Source organism: Podarcis erhardii, assembly GCF_964252035.2.
Source record: "Podarcis erhardii genome assembly, chromosome: 14".
Taxonomy (NCBI): Eukaryota; Metazoa; Chordata; class Lepidosauria; order Squamata; family Lacertidae; genus Podarcis; species Podarcis erhardii.
This window is the reverse complement of record NC_138503.1, coordinates 4,373,483-4,395,286: the sequence shown is the minus strand read 5'-3', so window position 1 is coordinate 4,395,286 and position 21,804 is coordinate 4,373,483. Positions and strand designations below refer to the sequence as shown.

The 21,804-nt window shown below is 37.7% G+C and overlaps 1 protein-coding gene and 2 long non-coding RNA genes across 8 annotated transcripts in view; 2 read left to right on the top strand and 1 right to left on the bottom strand.

Annotated features, from left to right (window-relative positions):
• RORA (RAR related orphan receptor A) overlaps positions 1-21,693 on the top strand; it is a 374,069-nt gene extending 352,376 nt beyond the window's left edge. For all 6 annotated transcript variants that reach the window (XM_081839014.1, XM_081839013.1, XM_081839016.1 and 3 more), the window contains 4 exons: positions 300-407; positions 2,472-2,582; positions 5,725-5,837; positions 8,209-21,693. In XM_081839014.1, coding sequence (XP_081695140.1) covers positions 300-407; positions 2,472-2,582; positions 5,725-5,837; positions 8,209-8,373 — 497 coding nt within the window. In that variant the 3' untranslated portion in view covers positions 8,374-21,693. The remainder of the gene's footprint in view (positions 1-299; positions 408-2,471; positions 2,583-5,724; positions 5,838-8,208) is intronic.
• The window catches only part of LOC309328929, a 34,882-nt gene that overhangs the window by 9,677 nt on the left and 3,401 nt on the right, over positions 1-21,804 (bottom strand). The gene's annotated exons all lie outside the window — the stretch shown is intronic.
• LOC309328967 lies at positions 5,861-8,202 on the top strand. Its single transcript, XR_014150966.1, has 3 exons — positions 5,861-6,100; positions 6,141-7,086; positions 7,856-8,202. It is a non-coding gene; the product is annotated as an uncharacterized lncRNA (long non-coding RNA).

Here is a 21,804-nt window from a genome sequence, read left to right as displayed (position 1 = left end):
GCAATTTATCCTTATAATGCTAAATTATGGTTTATTGTTATTTTTGAATTGGCTCAGTGTGTGAGCCATATTCCTCTATTACCACCTTTGTATATTCAAAGTCATAAAATTGGCTTAACAGATATAATTTATTTTCTGTTTTCTGAGGGCACATAAACCTCATTTGTGAGCTAGAAATATATTTTAAGGAGATGTACAATCTATTGTTTATTTAAGAAAGACATGGGATAAGAACAGTTGTTTGTGAACCACTGTGTTTCTTAGTCTTAATTGTAAAATTGTTTCTTCTTTGGTTACAGGGTCTTTAGAGGTTGTATTTATCAGAATGTGCCGTGCCTTTGACTCCCAGAACAACACAGTGTACTTTGATGGCAAATATGCTAGCCCCGATGTATTCAAGTCATTAGGTAAGGAAATGAAGTAATTAATTAGAAAACATACTTTTTAAAATAACTATTTGGTTAAATTAATTTCCTATAATAAATGGATTGTGTGCAAATCACTTAACAGATTTTTCATTAAGGATATTTTGGTGATTTAAATAAGTTACACCTTCTGTACTTTTTGTCCTTTCAAAAGATTAAAAACTAAGGGTAGCCTAGACCCATTTATACTTTTTGATTACAGCTTGTTAATTATTACTCAACACTTTGGAGTTCAAAGTGGGAAGCTCACTAGGCATTCTAGAAAACATGTCCTCTGGACTCTGTTGTGCAGGCTGCAAAATAAGAGCACAATAAATGTTTGCTGCATTATTATTATACCAAGAGCTATGTCCTCCAAAGAGATAATTCCAATTATTTTTCTACCATTAATCAAAAATTATATATCGTTTCCTTAATAGAAAAAAATATCAGATATGATTGCAACTGAGTTCCTATAATAGGTTCCTTGTTGTGAAGTTCTCACATGCCTGCATGGGGCTTCCAGTTCAGACACAAGCCCTACCTTTGTATTTAAAAGATTCCCAAATTGAATCTAATAATTACTCAGTTTTGTGTTCATGCTGGGAAGCATTTGGAAATTTATATAACGAGCTTAAATATATCTGGAAGTAACAGCAAGTGGATGTTGACAGTACAGCAGTGAAGAACTGCCTGGAATTATTAACTAATTAACACTGAGATTCAATGACACTTGGATATAATAGTGTAGAACATGGGGAAGGGAGCTGAAGGCACTGCTTACGTTAATTCTCTTTAGTGCCATAAGGTACTTTTTCTTTTTCTTTTTCATTAATGAATTCTGGAAGTTTCATATTGGGCTGATTAACCAAGATTTCAGTCCTGTTGTGACCCCAAGTGTTGTGGTTTTTTATGGAGAATAATGGAGACTATGAGGAGCCCTTCTGTGAGTTTTAAGACCAAGAAATACACAAAGTAGTTTCTGTGCTCTTTTGGTGCAAAACTATGCTGGCCTTTGAAATATTGGAACTGCTTATTAGACACAATTGGAACATGGCTAATTTTCATATAATTAAGACATCTCATTGATTCTGATACTTTAGTCAATTTGAACACACAAGCCTTGTACCCACTTTAAAATGCATGTACTCCGTGTGCAAAGAAGTAACAGGATTATTGTTGTGACGTGGGGTTTGTGATTTCAGCTCTCTTGACATAATATGCTGGAGTCAGTTCTCTAGTAACACTTCTTTATTAAAAGCAACAAGACTGAGACCTGAGGAGGGGAGAGCTACATTTATAGGGACAGGGAACTAGTTAGAAGGGATACATTTTGGAGGGAACAATATCAGGCAATCACAGTCCTGCCTTTTGGAGGCAACCAATAAGACAGAGGATCCAAATACAGCAGCTTAAATGAACCAATAGTAGCTGTACCCTCTGGAACCAAAAGGCAGTTACTTTACCCTAATGCAATTACAGACAATAATAATACAGATATAATATCCTTTGACTCAATACACAACAATTATCATCTGTCCTGCTCAACTGTTTTAATATTACTCCATGCCTAGAGGCAGCAATCCCACTGTCTGAGGCAGTAATGCCTCTGAATACCTGTTGCTGGAAACTGCAGTGGGGGAGAGGGAGAGGGCTCATGTCTTCTCGTCCTGCTTGAGGCATCTGTGTGGCCACTGTGAGAACAGGATGCTGCCCATTGACATCATACACCAGGCTCTTCTTATGTTCTTATTTGTATGTTCAGAGGGCCCAGGGCTGTGTAATGACTGTGGAGCTACTTAAATCAGACTGCACATCCAACACATGTAGATGACATGAGATTTAGCGTGCACATGCTGTTGCTGCCTCATTGTATGAATTACGGTGATAGAAAGCCGTCCCATAGATATTGTCATGGTAAAACTAACAGTCCACTCTAATGTGAATAAATGCTCTGGCAATTTATTCTCCATATAATCGCTGTTCTTTTTTTAAAAAAGTATTGTTTTATTTTTTTGAAAGAGGCCCTGTGTAATTTGCTGCTTGTTTTTTTCCCCCCTTTGGCAGGGTGTGAAGATTTCATTAGTTTCGTTTTTGAATTTGGAAAGAGCTTATGTTCTATGCACCTTACTGAAGATGAGATTGCATTATTTTCAGCTTTTGTTTTACTCTCTGCAGGTAAGGCATTAAGTATCTAAAAGCATTCTCTAGTCCTGTGTGACGGACAGCAGAGCCAGACCAGAGTCTGGGGATGCAATCCCTCTGAATCCCCCCCCCCCCCCGGGCTGGAGCCTCTCTCTGATTGGCTACAGACATCTATCCACGGGGGGGGGGGGGAGAGAGAGCCAGCACCTTGGGAGATAGAATAAAAGGAGCCGTTTCTGAGGGAGATATTTAGATATGGATAGAGATAGGGTTTCGTTTGAGGGGGTGGGATGGTTTAAGGAAGAGAGTTGGAGTGAGGAGAGGGAGTTGGTTCTGAGTAGAAACATCCACTCTGATGAAAATATCTACAGCTAGAGAAAGGAGTCTCTGAGTTTAGTGTGAACAACAGAATTTAGCGTCTTATGAGGCCAGGAGTTAACTTGGGGGCTGAACTTGAGCAGGAGAAGTAGAAGCTGTGAGGTCTACTTAGGTCTCATTCCAGGCAGGAGGGGAGATGTCTAGAAAGAGAAGACTCCCAAACCCCTGAAGAGCGGTGTGGTTGACCCAGGGGGTCTGTTATATTATTTGAAGTACCTCGGGAGTGTGATTGTTAAAAGGTTGGGTAGCTGACACCATCTTATTTAAGAAGCAAAGTATTCAGCTGTAACACCTATGCCGGAACAAAATTAAGGAAATGAAGTGAAATAACTCAAAATAAGCTAAGCATTTACCAACTAGTCTAGAAAACTGTAACATCTAACTGAAGCGTAATAACTGAACATAAGCAACTGGTTTAAAAGACGTGCTTGATTAGAAGCCTGTAGCATCCATTAGATTCAGTATTATTATTAATAGGTTGACTGTTTCCTGAAAGAACATTATCTTCTGATACATCCTTTGTTTTATCCACTTTGTTCTATAGAATAAATCTTTCTTATATGTTCAGCTTTTGCCTGAGTCACCAAGTGCAGTGGTACCCTGGTTTATGAACTTAATCCGTTCCGGAAGTCCATTCTTAAACCAAGGTGTTCTTAAACCAAAGCGTGCTTTCCCATAGCAGCAGGGGACTCCATTTACAAACGAAACACACTCAACAGGAAGCAAAACATGTTGTTATTCTAAGGCAAAGTTCACAAACCAAAACACCTACTTCCGGGTTTGCAGCATTCTTAATCCAAGTTGTTCATAAACTAAGCTGTATCTAAGATTTCCTTCACACTAAATTTAAAACATAACTTGTAGTGGTGACTATAGAGGGTACACATAGTTTTGATCCACTGTATTTGGTAGGCAGCAGCGGGATCCACTACTTTTTGCATTAAAAAGTTTAATTTGATTTTATTAGATTTGTTTAAGAATCACTTTATACTCCACAAGAAAGAAATGTCATCTTCTGCATCAAGCTGCACTTGTTTATCATCAAATCCAATACTCAGATAACTGTTGGAAGGAGCAGAATAGAAATATAATTGGCTGCTTCCAGCAGTCAGTTCTGTAAGGTCTGGTACTGAAAACCTTTTAATTACTGATTAGAAACAATCGCTGTGATAGTGAAAGTGACTTCCATGTTACAGGAAAGTGACAACAGTGCAGAGGCAATGATTTTACCATGGAAGGAACGATTTTACTCCTCATGGTGCTTTGAGGAAGGGTTGGTTCTGCTAGTGGGGCCTACTTGGGAAATGCTGGACGTTCGAGTATTTCTGCCTACATCCACTTATATCAAATTAGCTTTGCACTTCATTTTTGTAACTTTCAGCCTCTCATTTCTGCAATTTTTAGACCAATGCCCCCCAGAACACTTAAGATCCTTTTCTTTTATTCACTACACTCCAAACTGGAAAGGTTTTTCCTTAATTTGGCAGGTTTTGTCGCCACATAATGGCCTACCATGCTTGCAGATGCCATACAGTGCTGATTAAAAAGTTATAGAATGTTCCTTAAAATAAAATAAAAAATCAAACTTTAAATGTGCTTAGCACAAAAACACCTGGACTTGTTTGCCTGTAATTTGGCAAGCTTTATAAACTCTGGAGGGGCTACTATGCCTGAAATGCCAACCACTTCTTTTTAAAGGGAAAAGTTATTTGCCATTTTTTTATTCTCCTTAATAGTGAAGGTGGTGAAGTGGAACAGAGCTTTGTTTTTTCCAAGGCAGATTTGCTTTGGAAAGGACAAAGTTTCTTTCCTCACTGCCACTCTCCAGGAAGCCTCTGAAGCACTTCAAACCAAAGTGGGTTGCTTTCAAAAGAGACAAATTAGAATCCAACCCAAATCTTATAATTGATTCACCATCCTACTGATTATGCACATAGCAAAGAGTGACTATTTAAGAATGGTGTGTGAACACTAGGACAACTATAGGATTCACTGTGCTAAAGAATAAATGCTTAGTATGGAATGTATAGCTACAGTGGTGCCTCACAAGACGAAAAGAATCCGTTCCGCGATTCTCTTCGTCTAGCGGTTTTTTCGTCTTGCGAAGCAAGCCCATTGACAGCTTAGCGGATTAGCGCTATTAGCGGTTTTTAGCGGCTTAGCGGATAAGCAGATAAGCGGCTTGGCGGCTTAGAAAAAGGGGGGAAAGGGAAAAAAACCCGCAGGAACTCACAAGACATTTTCGTCATGCGAAGCAAGCCCATAGGAAATTTGTTTTGCGAAGTGCCTCCAAAACGGAAAACCCTTTCGTCTAGCGGGTTTTTCGTCTTGTGAGGCATTCGTCTTGCGGGGCACCACTGTAGTTGCTTTGGAGAAGCACCAGAAAACATGATTTTATGGGCTGATTCACACATGCATATATGTCACTTGCCAACTCTCTACTTGACAATACATCACTTTTTCATTTCACCATGACTTGATTTTACTGTATTGAAGGAAACCCCACTGTACACAAGAGTATGCTCTGGTATGGTAGAGTCCCATTCATTTTGTACACATGGAGCACATGGGACTGAAGTAAAGAGAAAGGAAATATGCCTACCAATGTGCAGAATTGCAGGTGTATCCCTTTTGGGTGTTGTTAAACATTGCACAATTTTATGAGTCTTGCATTAAGAAGAAATAATTGTAGAAAGTAGTTTGTGGAAGGTAGTTTCAAAAACATTTTGAATACTAGATTTAATCATATTGTATGTTTTTATTTGTAAGATTTCAACACGGGTAATTTTCATTTTAGACCGATCATGGCTTCAGGAGAAAGTAAAAATAGAAAAGCTCCAACAGAAGATTCAGTTAGCACTTCAACATGTATTACAGAAGAACCACCGAGAAGATGGAATCTTAACAAAGGTAAGAGCTAAAGAGTCTGACAGTGGCCTGGTTTGCACGACAGAGTAAGTGTCCTCCCTGGTCTTTTTTTACTGCAACTTAAGAGTGTCATCTGAATTGGGACTCGTGATTAAGCTCTGTCTTCACTGACCGTAAGCTGTAACCAAGGAGTAGCCAGCCAGCTGCAAGTTCCTCTTCAGGACCCCATGCATTTACACAGTTCCGGTAAGCAAGGGTTTGGCTTACTGTGTTGTGTGCAACAGGCCTTTTTCTGGTGAATATTAGTCACCTTAATTAGAGCAGCAAAAATGATGAAATTGGCAGGAGAGACCCTGCTGATGGTGCCTCCACCCGGTGAAGCTCAAGAGGTGGTGGCATGTGAGAGCAGGGCTTTCTCTGTGGTGTGACATGGAACACATTCCCCTCCAATGTGTGCTTGGTCCCACCATTATGTCCTTTCCAGGAGCAGATCAAGGCACAACTCCCCCCCCCCCCAGGCCTTTGGTGTTCAGGATGAACACCAAATGATCTTCCCTTCTCTGCAGTGCTTTGTTACTTGGGTGGTTGTTTTAAATTATAACTTTAGAAGATTGATTTATTTGGAATAAATTGTTATTTTGACCTGTTGTAATCTGCCCTGAGATACTGTGAAGGGCTGATTATAAATGGAAATACATACATACATACAATGTAATTAGCAGTTTAGTTTATGACGTGTTTTGTGAGGTCTGCTTAAAATTTGTACCATTTTCCAAGACTGACATAAGAGGCTGAGCAAGTGAAATTGATTTTGTTTTTGAAGAATGGAAAGTTAGCCACTTACCTTCACAAAAATGGATTATGTTTGCCTCTGCTTGATGTATTCATTCCACATAAAGTACTGAATCAGCGCTCAAGGATTAATTTAAGCTAGGGCTACCTGATTTCATTTTAGGAACCAGTTTGCAATGCAAGAGCTTTGCTGTGGAACAAAGGAACAGGAGTAAGGTACTTTTGAGCATCTACATTCCTTTTCCTACTAAATACTACAGCCTGTCAGCCACCAACCCTCACACATGCACACATGTGGGATTAGGGCAAAGGGCTTTCAGATTTGAGTGTATGCCATTCAAGCAGGATCTAAAGTCCAACAGCTCACCTTTTAGAAATTAAGTACTAGTTAGGCTGCAAGTATGATGCTTTGATTGTGGAAATGTTATGGAAGATATTGTTGATACATGTTTAAATTACACAAATTATATTAAGTCATACAAAAAAATACAGGCTTAAGGTACTGTCAGAACTGCCCTAGGTCCCAGCTCACAGAGGACCAATGCCAGGTCGTTGTCATATATACAAAAGTCTTTGTTGAAGTTCAGTTTCCATTTCAAAGCCTTGGCGCGCAGCTCTACGTCTTAAGCTCTAGACCGCCGAAGCTCCGTCTGAATCTCCTCCCCTTCCACACCAGTTTAAGACTCTAGCCTTGTTCCACCTCTTCCTTAGCTCCTTCCTCCTCTGGGCCCTCCTGCCCGCTGGGGTTTCACTCTTTCTGGACTCTTCTGACGCTGACTCCCCTGATTCTTCCCCCTCCCTCCGGCGGGCTTTAGGACCTGGTTCCCTATCCGGGCTACCTGCTGTGCCGCTCGCCTTTACATTTGAACTTGGCGCGCGCGCCCAGCCGGCAACCTTCCTCTTGACCGTTCCCTCGCTCTCCGATGGAGGCATGGTCAGCCCTACCTCATCTTCTCTCCCTCCTGGAGGAGACGCTGTCCCTGATACCTGGAATTCTTCCCCCCCACTGCGCTCTGGTGGGGAAGCTGGTCCTGATCTCCAGCCGCTGCTCTGGGAGTCCCCGCTGGCCCCTTGCTTCTGGCGCGTCCCCCCTGGGACCCCCCTTGCCCTGGCCATCGGCGCCCCCCTCTGGGAATCTTCCGATTCGCTGGAGAGGCTCATGGAATCTCTCGGGCCACTGTCATCTTCTCCCACGCTGCCCTCAGATTCTTCCCCTTCGCTCTCCATTCCCTCTCTTCCCTGTGCCTCTGCTCCTGAGCCCCTGACAGGTACGTATTATTTGTTACTGATGGAACAATCTAAAATGGATAATTGTTGCTACTTTAGTTTTACAGGCTTCACAAGTCACCCTTAACAAATAGCCATATGGAACACTTTGAAAGGCAGAATTTAGTTGCAACGAGGTCTCTCCTTATTTTCCCTGTGGCTTTTCTAAGTTATGGAAAAGAAGGAGTTGTTATGGTTAATGGTGATGATGATGATGGATGCTGTTAGACAGGCATTCTCTAGCCCCATTCTTACAAGGAAACTAGGATTTGTTACCTTGAAGAACAAAATTAAAAGACCCCAAAGCATTTTCATACCTGTTCATCTAATTCATTTTGCTTTTCTCTCCCTACAGCTAATATGCAAAGTGTCTACTTTAAGAGCACTGTGCGGGCGACATACAGAAAAGCTTATGGCGTTTAGAGCAATATACCCAGACATTGTGCGACTTCATTTTCCTCCATTGTACAAGGAGTTGTTCACTTCAGAATTTGAGCCAGCAATGCAAATGGATGGGTAAACGTATCACCTAAGCACTTCTAGAATGTCTGAAGTACAAACTTTAAAAGAGAAAAGGAAGAAAAGATAATAGAAACCAAGACACTTTATATGGTCCTGCATAGACCTAGGGAGCCAACACACTGCACATCTTCTGGCGAATGGGGTCAGGCAGAAAAAATGGGGAAAATGACACAAAAGTTGAACTTGTTTTTCTCACACAAATGATTTCCATGATCCCTACCGATATGGACCCTTTTTTTGTCTTGACTTCTGTCTTTGACTTCTGTTTATGCAGAATGAGGGTACTAAAAAATCAGGAGGTTTCCTTTTCCTCGAAACTCACTGCCCACAGACTTTCACAGAACGACGTTTTGTTAGTAAGAGCAGAATCTCCAGCTAGAAACCAGCGACTGGTGTGCATTGCAGAGGCTTCAGCATCAGTTTGCACAACTTGCTCATTGTTTCATGAAGGACGATTGATTGCCAGTAGGCGGAATGGCATGAAAAGGGTCCATAGCAATAGTGACAATAGCATTATAATCTATTACAGGGTAAATGGGCACGAAGTCTATATATAGCAAAAGAGATATTGTTTATAATATTGTTTTAATTAATATAAAATGTAGTTACTGGTATAGCTTTTATTGTTGAATTGATAAGGCACTTTCATTTTGCACCTTTTTCTTTTAAATTATATGCTAGCGTGTTCATTGTTGTGCTGCATGTGCACCAGAACTTCAAGTTTAACTGTGGGAGGTTTGGAAGGTATAGGGACACTGCAAGGTGTTTATGCTGCTGTTTTCCACATTTACTTTTAAAGAGAGGCCGGTCATATCATGAAATACCTTCAGTGATTTTGTGTAATGGGACGAGGGGGGGAGGGGGGAAGACAAGTTTCTAAACTGCTAGTTTTAGCTTGTGTTTTTAAAAGACAATTTAATATATAAACAAAACAATCCCTGTTCTTAAAGAGATTGCTGACATAAGGACAGAGAAAATCTATATTTAATCACTTTAAAGGTGCTACTGAAAAATTAGCTCATTTTAAAGTCAGCCGATTCCTTAGGTGACTAAATATGGATTCAGAAAACCAAATTTAGATACATATCTTTTGGAAATATTGGTCCTAATACTTTTGTTTACATTTAGAGTGTGTGTGAGAGTGTGTGTGTGTGTGTGTGTGTGTGTGTGTGTGTGTGTCCAGCAAGTGCATGTGCACCATTAGTCATCTGTTGAGACAGATAGGGTACAATCCATCACAAAGTTTTTTTGTGTAGTCCTGATTGAAATGAATGGGAGATTTCCAAATTGTAATAGTGTTTCCTGGTGAATTGTCTCCCTTGACTTAAATCCAGCGTACAGTTAAGAGTGCCCAAAGCTCTTTAATATTTAAGACTGAATAACTGTTTGCTGGATTGTGGCACTGTTGTTTATTTTATTTAGTAAAAGTGGGTTTACATGTGGCTACTTACTCCATAAACTAAACAGTGTAATTTAAGCGGGTCCCCACACCTAGAGAAAAAGGCCTAAAGCTTGATTTCAACTGAGTGCTGCACTTTTTAGCCACAGAGGAATGCTCAATAAGCTGTCCAGGAGGGCCAATTATGTGAATAGTGGATTATGAAATGAAATGAAGTATCTGACTCTAAAGAAATTAATTTAGGAATAGCCCTTTCAATCTTCTCTTATTTTCCCACCTTCCAAGGAATAAAACAGGCCCACATACATTAAACTGGCAATAAAATTGCCACCAATAAGGCACACCATATTGATTGGGCCCAGTTTAACTACAAACAGCAAAAACCCTCATTTCACTGGCGTAGTTAAAATGGATGCCAACCACATGGCTGCTATGTTACACAGATTTCCACACAGAAAAATCTCAGCACGGTTTGCTTTCCTGGTAGCAAATGGATCATAAACCATGACTTTGAATTAGGCCACATCCTACCACAATGCATACATGTGATACTGAATTTTCCAAGTGTTGTTTCAAATGTTGTTTCCAGTATAAGTGAATCACACACTTTTTGAGAAATCTTGTTTTGTTACTGAAGAGAAAATAAAAAAGACATACATAGGGCTAGGGAGTGCTTCTCTCCACCCAATTTCTCTGGAGCATACTGGGGCTTCATTCAAAATGTAGCAGTTACATACAAACCTAAACATTTTAGAACCTGAGTTCTAATTTGAGTCATTATTTTAGGAATTATTTACATACCATCTGGAGTATTTTATTCAACCTTAAACAGTCTTAGGTCATTGTGTTTTTGTGACGAATCCTAAATCCTACTCAGCTAGAGGTGGCAACTCTGCTATTTTTTATCTGTTGACAAGTCAAGAACTCGGTTATTCCAAAGTACACTTCTAACCCTGATTCCACCAACACCCTTGATTGAGAAAATGTATCAAAGAGTAAAAGATTCTTCTCAGGATAACTTGTAAAGCAAGGGAGTTCTTCAAACTACACCTAACTTATTCAAATGACTCTTTGTAAAATAAATTTTATAATATAGCAATTTTTAGCATCCTGATGATTTAAATTTAAAGCATACAGACTGCTGTAATCTTCTTGTCTCAGTGCCTGAAAGTTTTCATCAAAAGACCAACCATCCAGCTGTCTAGACATGGATTTTTCAGGCTCCTAAAGAAAATCTCAAAAAATATTTTTTTTGCCGTAGATTGGATATTATGATTATTTAAGTATTTTTTTAATTTCAAAATGACCTCCTGCAAGGTATGAAAAATTTTATTTAGTTGTTGCAGTATACGTGCATTCTAGCATACAGTGTAGTAGTAATTCACATGTAAAAGGTAATACAAAATTCCTATTAAGGAAGGTGCATGAGGGGCTATGCAGTTGGACCTGTTTGTTTTGAGCCCCAAAGTCTTCATTCAATGTAGTATAAAGAGCTGAAAATTCTCATCTTTGAGGGTTCCTACATGCCCAGTGCAAACTGTAAGATTAAATTTTCTATAGGCATTAGAACTGTAAAGCCAGTTCAGTCAGACAGGAAACAAACTTATAGCTGCAGAATCTTTCATCTCTATCACTCCCAGGGCAGCTGGCAGTTTGCTAGCATCTAGGGAAATCAAGGCCTAATTAGTTCTGAAAGGATCTAATGTGCAAACAAAAGTGAACATGCAAACATTTTAGGACCATGTTGGGCTTGCAGACAGGAGCTACTCATGCAAACATGTTAGTAATATATACCAGCAGTTCTATGTAAGAAGTTACACACATTGCTGCCTTCATGTATGTACCTCCCATCTGTGAGCAGAGCAGCAGATCTCGATGCTCCTGAGCCACTTAGGTTGGGAATGTAGAAATGGGAAATTCAAATGCAGTCCTCTTGCCATTTACCCTTTCTAGTGACCACAGATACAGTGGTACCTCGGTTTAAGAACAGTCCGGTTTAAGAACGATTTGGTTTACAAACTCCGCAAAACCAGAATAGTGTCTTGGTTTGAGAACTTTACCTCGGTCTACAAATGGAATCGGAACAGTGGAAGGGCACCAGCAATGGGAGACCTCATTAGGGAAAGCGCGCCTTGGTTTAAGAACGGACTTCCGGAATGGATTAAGTTCTTAACCGAGGTACCACTGTACTTTGTAAGAAGGCATCTATGATACAGTTTCATCAAACACAGGAATAGCTATGACTGGCTCAGATATGTTCTTGTCGCTCTGCACATATAGAAGCTCACCCATTCATTTCTATAAGCAACCCTCTAATGCATGCCAAGAGATAGCAAATAGATTCCCAGAAAAGCCTGAGAAACCCCTGATAACAATAAACTTTAATTGCATCCAGTGAATGGAATTTTGAAAGCATCCCAATATTCAGTTTTCCTCTGCCCCAGTACAGGGGAGCTGTTTCTAAATAATGAAAATCCTGCTAGCTACATGGACAGAATTTTGCCATCCTCATAAGTTTTGTTTATTTTATTGGAGTAACTGGTAGTAAATGTTAATTCTGGTCTTTTTATAGATGCAGTCCAAGCTTAAATCCAGGCTGTTTAGCAAATGAGGGTTTTTTTAATGTGACCTCCCTCAAATGCTAATTTAGTTTTAAAGTTCAGCTAAATTAAAACTCCAGTATCTACCAGCCAGCGCCTGTTTAAGGCCAGCCATTTACTAGAGACAAAATGTATAAAGTTGATTCAAATGAAAAATGAACAGTATTCACTTCTGGCAGTAAAAGGGTTAGTTATATTTTGGTATTTCGTATTGGCTCTCAGTCACGGCCTCTGTTATTCTTAGTAAATATTTTACATTTATCTGCTCACACAAAATATATTCAGATATTGAATTGGTCCTTACTTGTAGGCAATGCCATATCATTCCCAATCTTATCCCTAAAAGCAGACACCAGGTTCACTCCTGTCTTGAAAGCCAAGCACTTTAGGTCTACACATTAGACACACCGTTATCACTTATAGCTTTTTCCAAAATCCATTAATTGGTGCATAAACTAGCCCATGTTTTCTTCATCTCAGTTAACAGCAAATTATGCTTTGAAAAAAGGTAAAATGGTGGGAACTGTTGCTGATGCCTTTTTGAGAGGACATGCCGAAGAACTCAAGCTGTAGCTGAAAGTATGTAGATGCCAGCATCAGAGCAGGGGCAAAACCTACCTGGAAAAAAAGAAGCTGAGAATAAGGACAAAATCAGAATATGATGGTGGGGTAGTTTATTCCATTAGAAAACTTGCAGGCTGTGGACTAAATTCAAATGCATAAAGTGTGGGAATCTTTTGGGACTGTACTATATAATTTGATGAAGTTATATAAAATGGCTATCGGTATTAGAATCAATCACTCCAGAAAGCGGTTAAGTTAAAAATTGTCTTGGATTTTCATCTTCTATCCCATTTTGCTGGAGATCTGGTACAGTTGGAATATTTCAAGATAGAATTTATTTCTAAAATAAGATATGTAGTCTTAGACCACGGTTATATACTTTTGCGTCTCTAGGATTTTCATACTGTTTTGAAATGACACAATGCAAGATACTGTTTTAAGTTTAGTTGTTCTTTTCTGGAGCTTTTAGACCATCACCATCATCATATGGCTATCAAGGTATGAATGTGTGTTACCACTGTATGTGTGTGGTTGCTTCTGGCCATTAAGTGTCCATAGAATAAAGAAAATGTGTTGAAGATATTTAAGTCAAAAATAGAAGGTGGAAAAAATATTCTATATAAAGCCTTGTCTGGACCACTTAGAGAGACTTCTATTTTTTTAACCCTTCTATAAATATTTGATGGCACTTGAAATATTCCTGCAATAAAATGTGATTTGTGTAAAGATTAACAAACAAAAAGATTTTGTAATGTGAAACAATGAAAGAAAGCAATGTAATTTTTCAGAAAAAGAAAAAACAAACAAACCAACTTTGTATTATTTTTGTTGATGGAATTTGTCTACTTGTCTTTGGAAAAGATTTTATTTCATTGAATGTGCCATAGTAGAGATGTGGGTTGTGGTTTTTTGTTTTTAAGTTTTAGATGACAGGAAAGCTGTTTGTGTTACCGACATTCCATAATGTGTGAGGACATAGCATAATAATTTTTTTCTTAATATATATATATATATATTAGTAAGCTTCAGTCATCGTTGCTTTTTTGCACATGTACTTCACTCCTCTATAGTGCAATATGTACATAGAGCACTTGCGGGTTTAAACCTTGACCCCTCAGGGAAAAAATACATATTTGTTGTACATATTATTATTTTTTTGCCTTCTTCTTCTTTTTTTTTGCTAAGGAATGTCGATTGAATCACTTGTTGTTGTCAAGGGGCAGCCAGATAATAATCCTAACGCCACTGCCAAAAAACATTGATCATGTAATCATTCATGCCCTGCCATTCACAATGAAAAATTCTGACAGTTCTTTGTGCAAATTGGGGAACAAAAGGGGTATATAAGCACCTTATCATTGACTTAACTGTGAATGACAATCCATCTTGTTATCAATAATAGATGCCCTACCATTTAGAAGTTGGGGTGAAAAAGTCTGAAACAAATGTGCTCAGGGATCTTGTAGAACTCTTCAACAGGGTGGCCAGTACTTCTGGGACAAATTGCTTTTCGAAAGTTTCATACTATCCCTCCATTGCACAACTGAACTGGGCAGAGACATTTTTTATCCAAGTGAATTTCAGTTGTTTGGGTTTCCAGACCCTATACTGCTCAACTCTTTTAAGGATTGGCACAAGATAATAATAATTCCAGTGCTCTGAGTATTTTGTTTAATGTATTAGAGAAGTGAGCTTGTTTTGGCCCGTGAAACAGAATACTTTAATTTTATTTCAGATAGCCACTGTTCATAATGTTTTAATCATAGACTCTTCAATACTTCTATATGTCATCTTGGGACCAACTACATGTTATGCTTACTGTGAAAAACCTTTGATTTTTGTTAATTAAATTACAGGCACGATGAAGTGCATAAATTCAAACATAAATGTACCGCATGGTGACAGGAGGCTTATGGGAATTGCTCCTCCTGCATGGCAAGGGGCTGGTGCCAAAGGGATTCTCCACCCATTGAAACTCATAGCCATATGGGAGGGGCAGTTTCTATTCTGATCAAAGCTGGGGAAGAGAAGAAGTAAACCTCCTTTCACTCTGTGTTATGATAGGAATCCTGCATTCCTCTGCATCTGTAATTTAAGTAAAAAAAAAAAAACATTGCTGCATATTACACAATAAGCATAGCATGTATCTTGGCCTGTATCTTGGCCCTTGTGGTTCTGGCCAACACAGAGGCTTCTGGGGCAGACTTTTAGCAATGCAGAAGCTGGCAATACACTAGCTTATTTTCCAAAGCAAATGTGCTGTATATTTTCTAAATTTCTATAATGAAAAAACATTGGGTGCCAATACACTTTTAGACACAATGAAGCTAAATTTGTATTTTTATGTAAAGTTCATTGTCAGTATTTTGCAATACAGAATTAATCCTCGGTGTTAAACTCCTGTTTAATTTAAGTTTATGTTATCCTAAAAACTATTGTTATAAGCTGCTGTTTTAATGAGAGCCATGCAATTCAAAATAAACTGAATAATATTCTGCCCAGAACAGGTTATTAAACTCCCCCGCTGTTGGTGAATGTGCTTTACTTTTAACAAAATAAAACCAAAATTGGAAGGGAGGGTAAGCTGCATGATAACAATCCCCATATAATTCAGTAATTAATATAAATATGTAGAAGGTAGTGCTGCCACTGTGCCAAACCATAGAGCCGAGTATTTAAAATGTTCTAAAAGGCCCTAATAGGAGTGTGGAAGGAAGGCTGCAGTTCTAAACCCAGGTCTTTGCTTCTGGGGGGATATAGGATCTACTGGTCTCCACTGGTCACTACTGCCAACATCAGCCAATGGAGGGCTCCAAAATGGAACATTTAGTGGGTGGAGCAGAGCTGGGCTGGCCAAAGTTTTGTTCACTCCTAAGCTGGTCCAATGAAGAGCCCAATTAAGGCCACTGCTGTGCCAGTCTGGTCCTGCTGCAGCAGAAAAAGTAGCCATTACTAGTCCCGCCCACATTCTGTTCCGGCTGGCATGAGCTCTGCCACTCCATTTTGCCATGCTGCTCCCCAACCAGAGTTGGAATTGCTCTGCTAAGCTTTCCTTGATGTGTGAAGTTTGTGCCTCTTTCCATGTTTATTAAAAGCAGAAGAAGCAGTAAAGGAAACAGAAGTTAAATAAGAATTTAAGACTCACTCTCTTTAACAGTCAGGCCAAAGAGAAATTGATTTCATCATCTCAGCTAAGTGGTTGAATGCCCTTCTCCAACTGCAACACCCCCACTTCGTTTAATTTATGTATCATGTGTTCTACTCATGCTTTCTTTCCTAACTGCCACAACATTGCAATCCATTTTTATTTTTTTACAGAAGTAACCACCGTTAAGTATATATAAAGCATCCATTGCATGTTCTGTTGTGCTTACATCCTGGTTCTCTTCTAAGACTAAAAAGTGGTTGTTTGTTGAAAGTGGTTTTTTCCCTTTCTGATCTATTAGCAGCTTAATCCTTCAAAATGAGACAGCTTTGTAAGAGGTACTCAGATATTTTCAAAGGAGTGAGCCTGTTTGTTAAGTGTAAAGGATGATCAGAAAATTACAGGGTGAAATATGTACATCTAGAAGAGATTATAATCCTATAAAGCTGAACTAATTAGAAAGCATATCTAATTTTTATTTTTATATTTGTTCCTAAGTGTCTGTTCTGTGTGCGCAATTTATGTAGCTTGGGAAATATTAATGGACCAGTGCCAATACAAAATTGTATGCTTTTTCTGGTTATGTGATTATCCAGATTTTGAGTGTCCAGTAAGGGACACATGATTGCCATGTGATCATTCTGGGCAAAGCTGAGTGCAAAGTATTCTTGATGCAGTTTTAAGGCAATAATTTTGGAAAGATTTCAATTCAACCATGAGCTCTAATAAAAGATTCCCAAATATATGTAAATATGGATAAGTATTGACATCATAATTGTTTCCTGCCACCTCTTTCCTTGGAGATAAAACTACAGAGTTAACGCCAAAGCTGGCTCCTTGTAAGTGGGTGTCCAAGGCAACCATTTGTGGATGGTTTTCAATTCCCAGATGATTGCCTTAGACACTATAAACTTGAAGAATTGATGTAAAATATTTGGATGATCTGTTAATTTGTTTGACTAATCATTTACTTGGAGGTATTCACACAATCATTTTTATCAAGTCAAACAAAATTAATAATCAAACTCTATCTGTGCATTTACAGGGCCACGCTATTTAGAAGTCAGATGTCTTATGACTTAAAAGTATTTTTAAAAATAATCCAAATGTTAATATAATGTGAATAAATTTAAATTTTGTGGCATTTACATTTCTTCAATTTAATATTTCTGGTAAAGTGGTGATTAGGAATCAAACCAAAGCCTTATACAATCAACCAATTAACTACTAATGGATTAATGATATTACAAATAAAGATTTGAGAACATATTTTCACATGCCAATTCTGGTTCAATTGTATTGTGATAATTCACTACTATACTGCGAATTCTTAGAGGAATGTGCAGGTGTCACATTTAAAATTTGTCATGTTGAAACTAGTTTGTTTGTCTACTTTTCTAACTATTTGGATATATAGAGATCTAGGAATAAAGGAAGATGTTGTTTTACATTGCTTTATGTATATAAATGTGTTAATTAGATTTTCACATTTATTGGTAGCAGGGCATAACAGTTCCTCTTCAGAGCAATAAATAAACTTAATCCAAATATAAAATTTTAGCTCCTGTGCATTGAAGCATTGTGAATCTGAAAGCCAAGAATCATTATGTCATTCAATTTTTATTTTTTTACTGCTGTGGCATTCACTTTATCTTTACTGTTCATCCCGTTGCAGCTTAAGAATATTTCTTTTAAAAGGGGGAAAAGAATTGAGCACATAGAATGCTTTATCATTATTTTGTGCATGTGTTTACTTTGCACACTTGAACTTTCCCATACTCCTTAGAAAGTTTTACTGAAGATGCATAAATGTACAGGACCCTGCAATCTGTTTGCTGTTCTCGTATTGAAATGCAGAAAATTCATAAGCAATATAGTGAATGTTATTTCACAAACCACAGAGGTACTGTATATATATTTTCCTAACTCCAAAATTTTCTATTTTGACTCAACGAATTTGTAAAAAAAAAAGCCCCAGTGGTAACTCTTTTGACTATTAGGACATTAACTGGCTGCTTCTTTATATGTAATTGTATTGTCTGCCTGCTCCTTTTTCGGAGATGTGTTTTTGTATGGATGTTTGAGCCAAATGGGAGGCTTCAAGCTATGATGTATTTTCCCAGTTTAAATATATTTAACATATGACAAACCCCAGACAAGGCTTTTAATAATGTAAGAAGAACTGCAGTGTTAGGTGGTTTATTTGCAAACTTTTCTCAGTGCTATCCATTTTATGGCACCTTTAACAATATACTTGTTTCCAAAGTACAAAATAAAGGTTAAAAAAAAAAACTTCTAGCCATAACTGAATGTTGAGCAATAAAAACAATGACTTTTTGTGCATAGATTTAAAAGAAATACAAATTTTAGACATCTGCATGTAAATGCAAATATCTTGTTTACTGCTTTCTTAAACTTGATCAACCAACTCCTTGTTTTACTACTAATTTAAGGACTTGTAATGGCCTGTACACATTTTCTCTTGCTCTAATTCTTATGTCATCTTTGTCTCAGCTTCTGAGTCATACTCTTCAATGTTGTTCTGCTCACCTTTTGTATGGTTATAACTATTTTGCTTTCATTCTCTATAGATAAAATATACTACTTTAAAAGCCTATGCGGTGCAAATATTTATCTGTTTATCAAATACCACATTACGCTGTATAATATCTGTTTTACTATATACTCTATTTTAGAAATAGCTGTTTAGAACTAGAGTGTGCTATTTTTGTGTTTTTCTGATGTGTGGTGCTAGATAAGTTAATTTTATGAACAAATCTCCCTTTCCCGTTTTACTCCTAGGCAATACCACATTTGGGTCTTGTACTATTTCACTGAATATCTATGTGTGCATGTGTATATACCTTATATACATTTACACACATGCCCAATCAAGTACCTGTATCAGAGTACCTAGACTGGGGACATGTTCTCTCTGAATATATAGTATCATTCTATAAAGTTCTCTCTAGCATATTTAATCAGGAAAAAATTAACTCCTCAGTAATGATATTTGATATCCTACGCTGATTCTTCTTTCTCTCATCTACTTTGCAACCACAACACACTTTGGTTATCCTGTGGCACTGTAGTTCTGAAACCAAGTATGCCAAGGAGAGCCCAGTGGTTTCAGTTTAGTGTATCAAACTACTTTTCTCTTTAATGCGTAAAGTACTAAAAAGTAGTCCTCCCCCCCCCCCCCCGAACATTCTAAATTCTTCAGTGGTGCAATTCAGCATCCCTGCAATTATATGGGGAGGGCTACCATAGGGGTACAGTTATATTCTATTGGGAGGGGGAGAAGTGGAGCCCCCGGGAGAATTCATGTGAAAAGATGGTTCTGTCTTGATTCAAGGACTTGGGAGAGAAAAGTACAAATTAGAGTAACACTAGGTGCAATCCACAACAATGAACCCTATGTTTGGGTTCAGACACTTGATGGGCCCAATAATATTACACCTGGGACTGCCAGAAGGCATTGATTGTATGAACTGGTGCATATAAATGGGTCATATATGTTGCCACGGCTGTGTATTACAACAGCTGTGTATATATGCCTCTATATCAATGATAGATTTAATACAATTACTGACTCCATGTTAGTCCACTGGTGACCCCCTACACTCCCACAAGTAGTTGTGCAGGGATTGACAACTGCCTGAACAAGAATCAATAATACCAAGGAGTATACAAAAAACTCTAGCTACTACTGTGTATCAGTAGTTATTTTCAAAAAAGGTAAAATAAAACTTGTCATTTCACTGAAAAAAGTAAAATAAGCTTGACATTTCAATAAGGTTAGAATGTCTATATTTCCAATTCTGTGTTGCCCTCGATTGCGCCAGTACAACAGTTAGCATGGCTACACTGTGTTATGTTCTCTTGGCTGCCCCAGCTTTTGTGGATTATTTTAACCTCACAACACTACAAGCATGGGCCAATGGATTGCCAATGGAAATGTGGCCTATGATGCCGCAGGCTGGTTCTGCAATCCTGGGCTTCCACTGCACACTTGGATGCCAACACATCTAAGGGCTGGCCCATCCTTGCCTATAATTATCAGTATATGCAATAAAGAATTTCCACAATGTGCAGTAATACCATTAATACAACAAAACAAACACACAGCCAAAAGAGGTTTGGTCTCAGTTTTTAAAGCTTGAGAAACTTAAGCAATGGTCATACTAATGGTGCAATCATATGCACATTTGCTTGGGAATGTGTATTTCTCTGTTGACTAGAAATTTGCTATAAATTAAGAAAATTATAGCCAAAGAGTAAACTGGAATATGCATGTGTGGTTCCCAATGGCACCACAAATTGCACAGCCTAATTCTGAGCAGAATTTGGCACCATAAAGTACTGCAACAGTAGAATAGTAACTTTAAAAAAAAAGTGCTTAATAATCAGACTATTTCAGCTAGAATTCAAGTCCTGTTATTCATTACCAGTATCATCTTTTGCAAAAACCTAATGGATATCAAATATCTAAAATGGGGAACAACTGACCTTTAAAGTATTTATTACAACTCTTTTCTGTACTATTACTGAAGCTATAAGATCTTTAGTAAAAAAAAAATTGAGAAATCTAAGAAGCTGTTTGTTTACCGCACTTTTTAATAATAGAGGATAGTTAATATTAAAGCCACACGTCCTGGTTCCATGCACTGCTTCTATATTTTGATTTAGCAAACAAACCATTATTCTGGAAATAAATACAAATGTATTTATCGGCACCCTGGCTATATTTTAATGAATAGAAATTTTAAATACAAACATTTTCAGGATAATTGATTTGATTTTTTTAAAAGAAAAGCTACAATCTTCTTTAAAAATGCAAGTCCATGATTATTTTCTAGTCCCTTATTGATACAATTCACCTCTTAAACAGAGAATCTCCTGATTTGTCTAATATAAGTGTCACATACTTTATACCAGTAATGTTTTCCCTAATTGTTTGGGCTTCATTGTTTTATAAATTATGCAAGTTTGTGTGAGTAATGTTTATTGTGTAATTAAATGTCTGAAGAATAAAAATAAATGCTGATTATAAATATGTATTGGTTTGAGGATTAAGCACATAAACATCACCAACCTCACTGAGTAACACACTCAGTCTTCTGTAAATAACTACAAATTATCATGAATCTGTACTGTACATGCAAAAATGTGTTGTCTTATGTGTACAGTATGTACAAATTCATTTTCTAGCTATGATAAAAGCATAAGCCATTGAGAGGAATATTAAAAGTAATACTGTAATAAAACTTCACTAATTATATCTTCCCCGTTATCACCAACTTTTTCACTTCTATCAGATCTTCTTTAGAGCTCACTCTTACACTTGTCAGCTTAGACTCAAGTTTATTTTATTCTGATATTGAACAAAGTATTTTGACTCATTTTGTAAATACAAATGTAAAAATAAGAGATTTAATGTTGTCTTTTAAATACTCTTGATTTTCATTCTAATATGAATGTTGTTATATTGTACTTAGAACCTGTACCTTTAATATTACATTACCTTTATTAAGTGCATTGAACACATCAATTTTAGATGTGCTTTATGTACTGTTCTCCTGTAATAAAACTTCAGCTTCTAATGGAAAACTTGGTCACATTCATTTTTCACTTCAAGTGCATTAAGTGTTACTGGTCTGTGGTGAGTAGACCCTGCCCTCAGGGTTAGGATCTAAAAGACGGGAGCAGTAATCCCTAAAC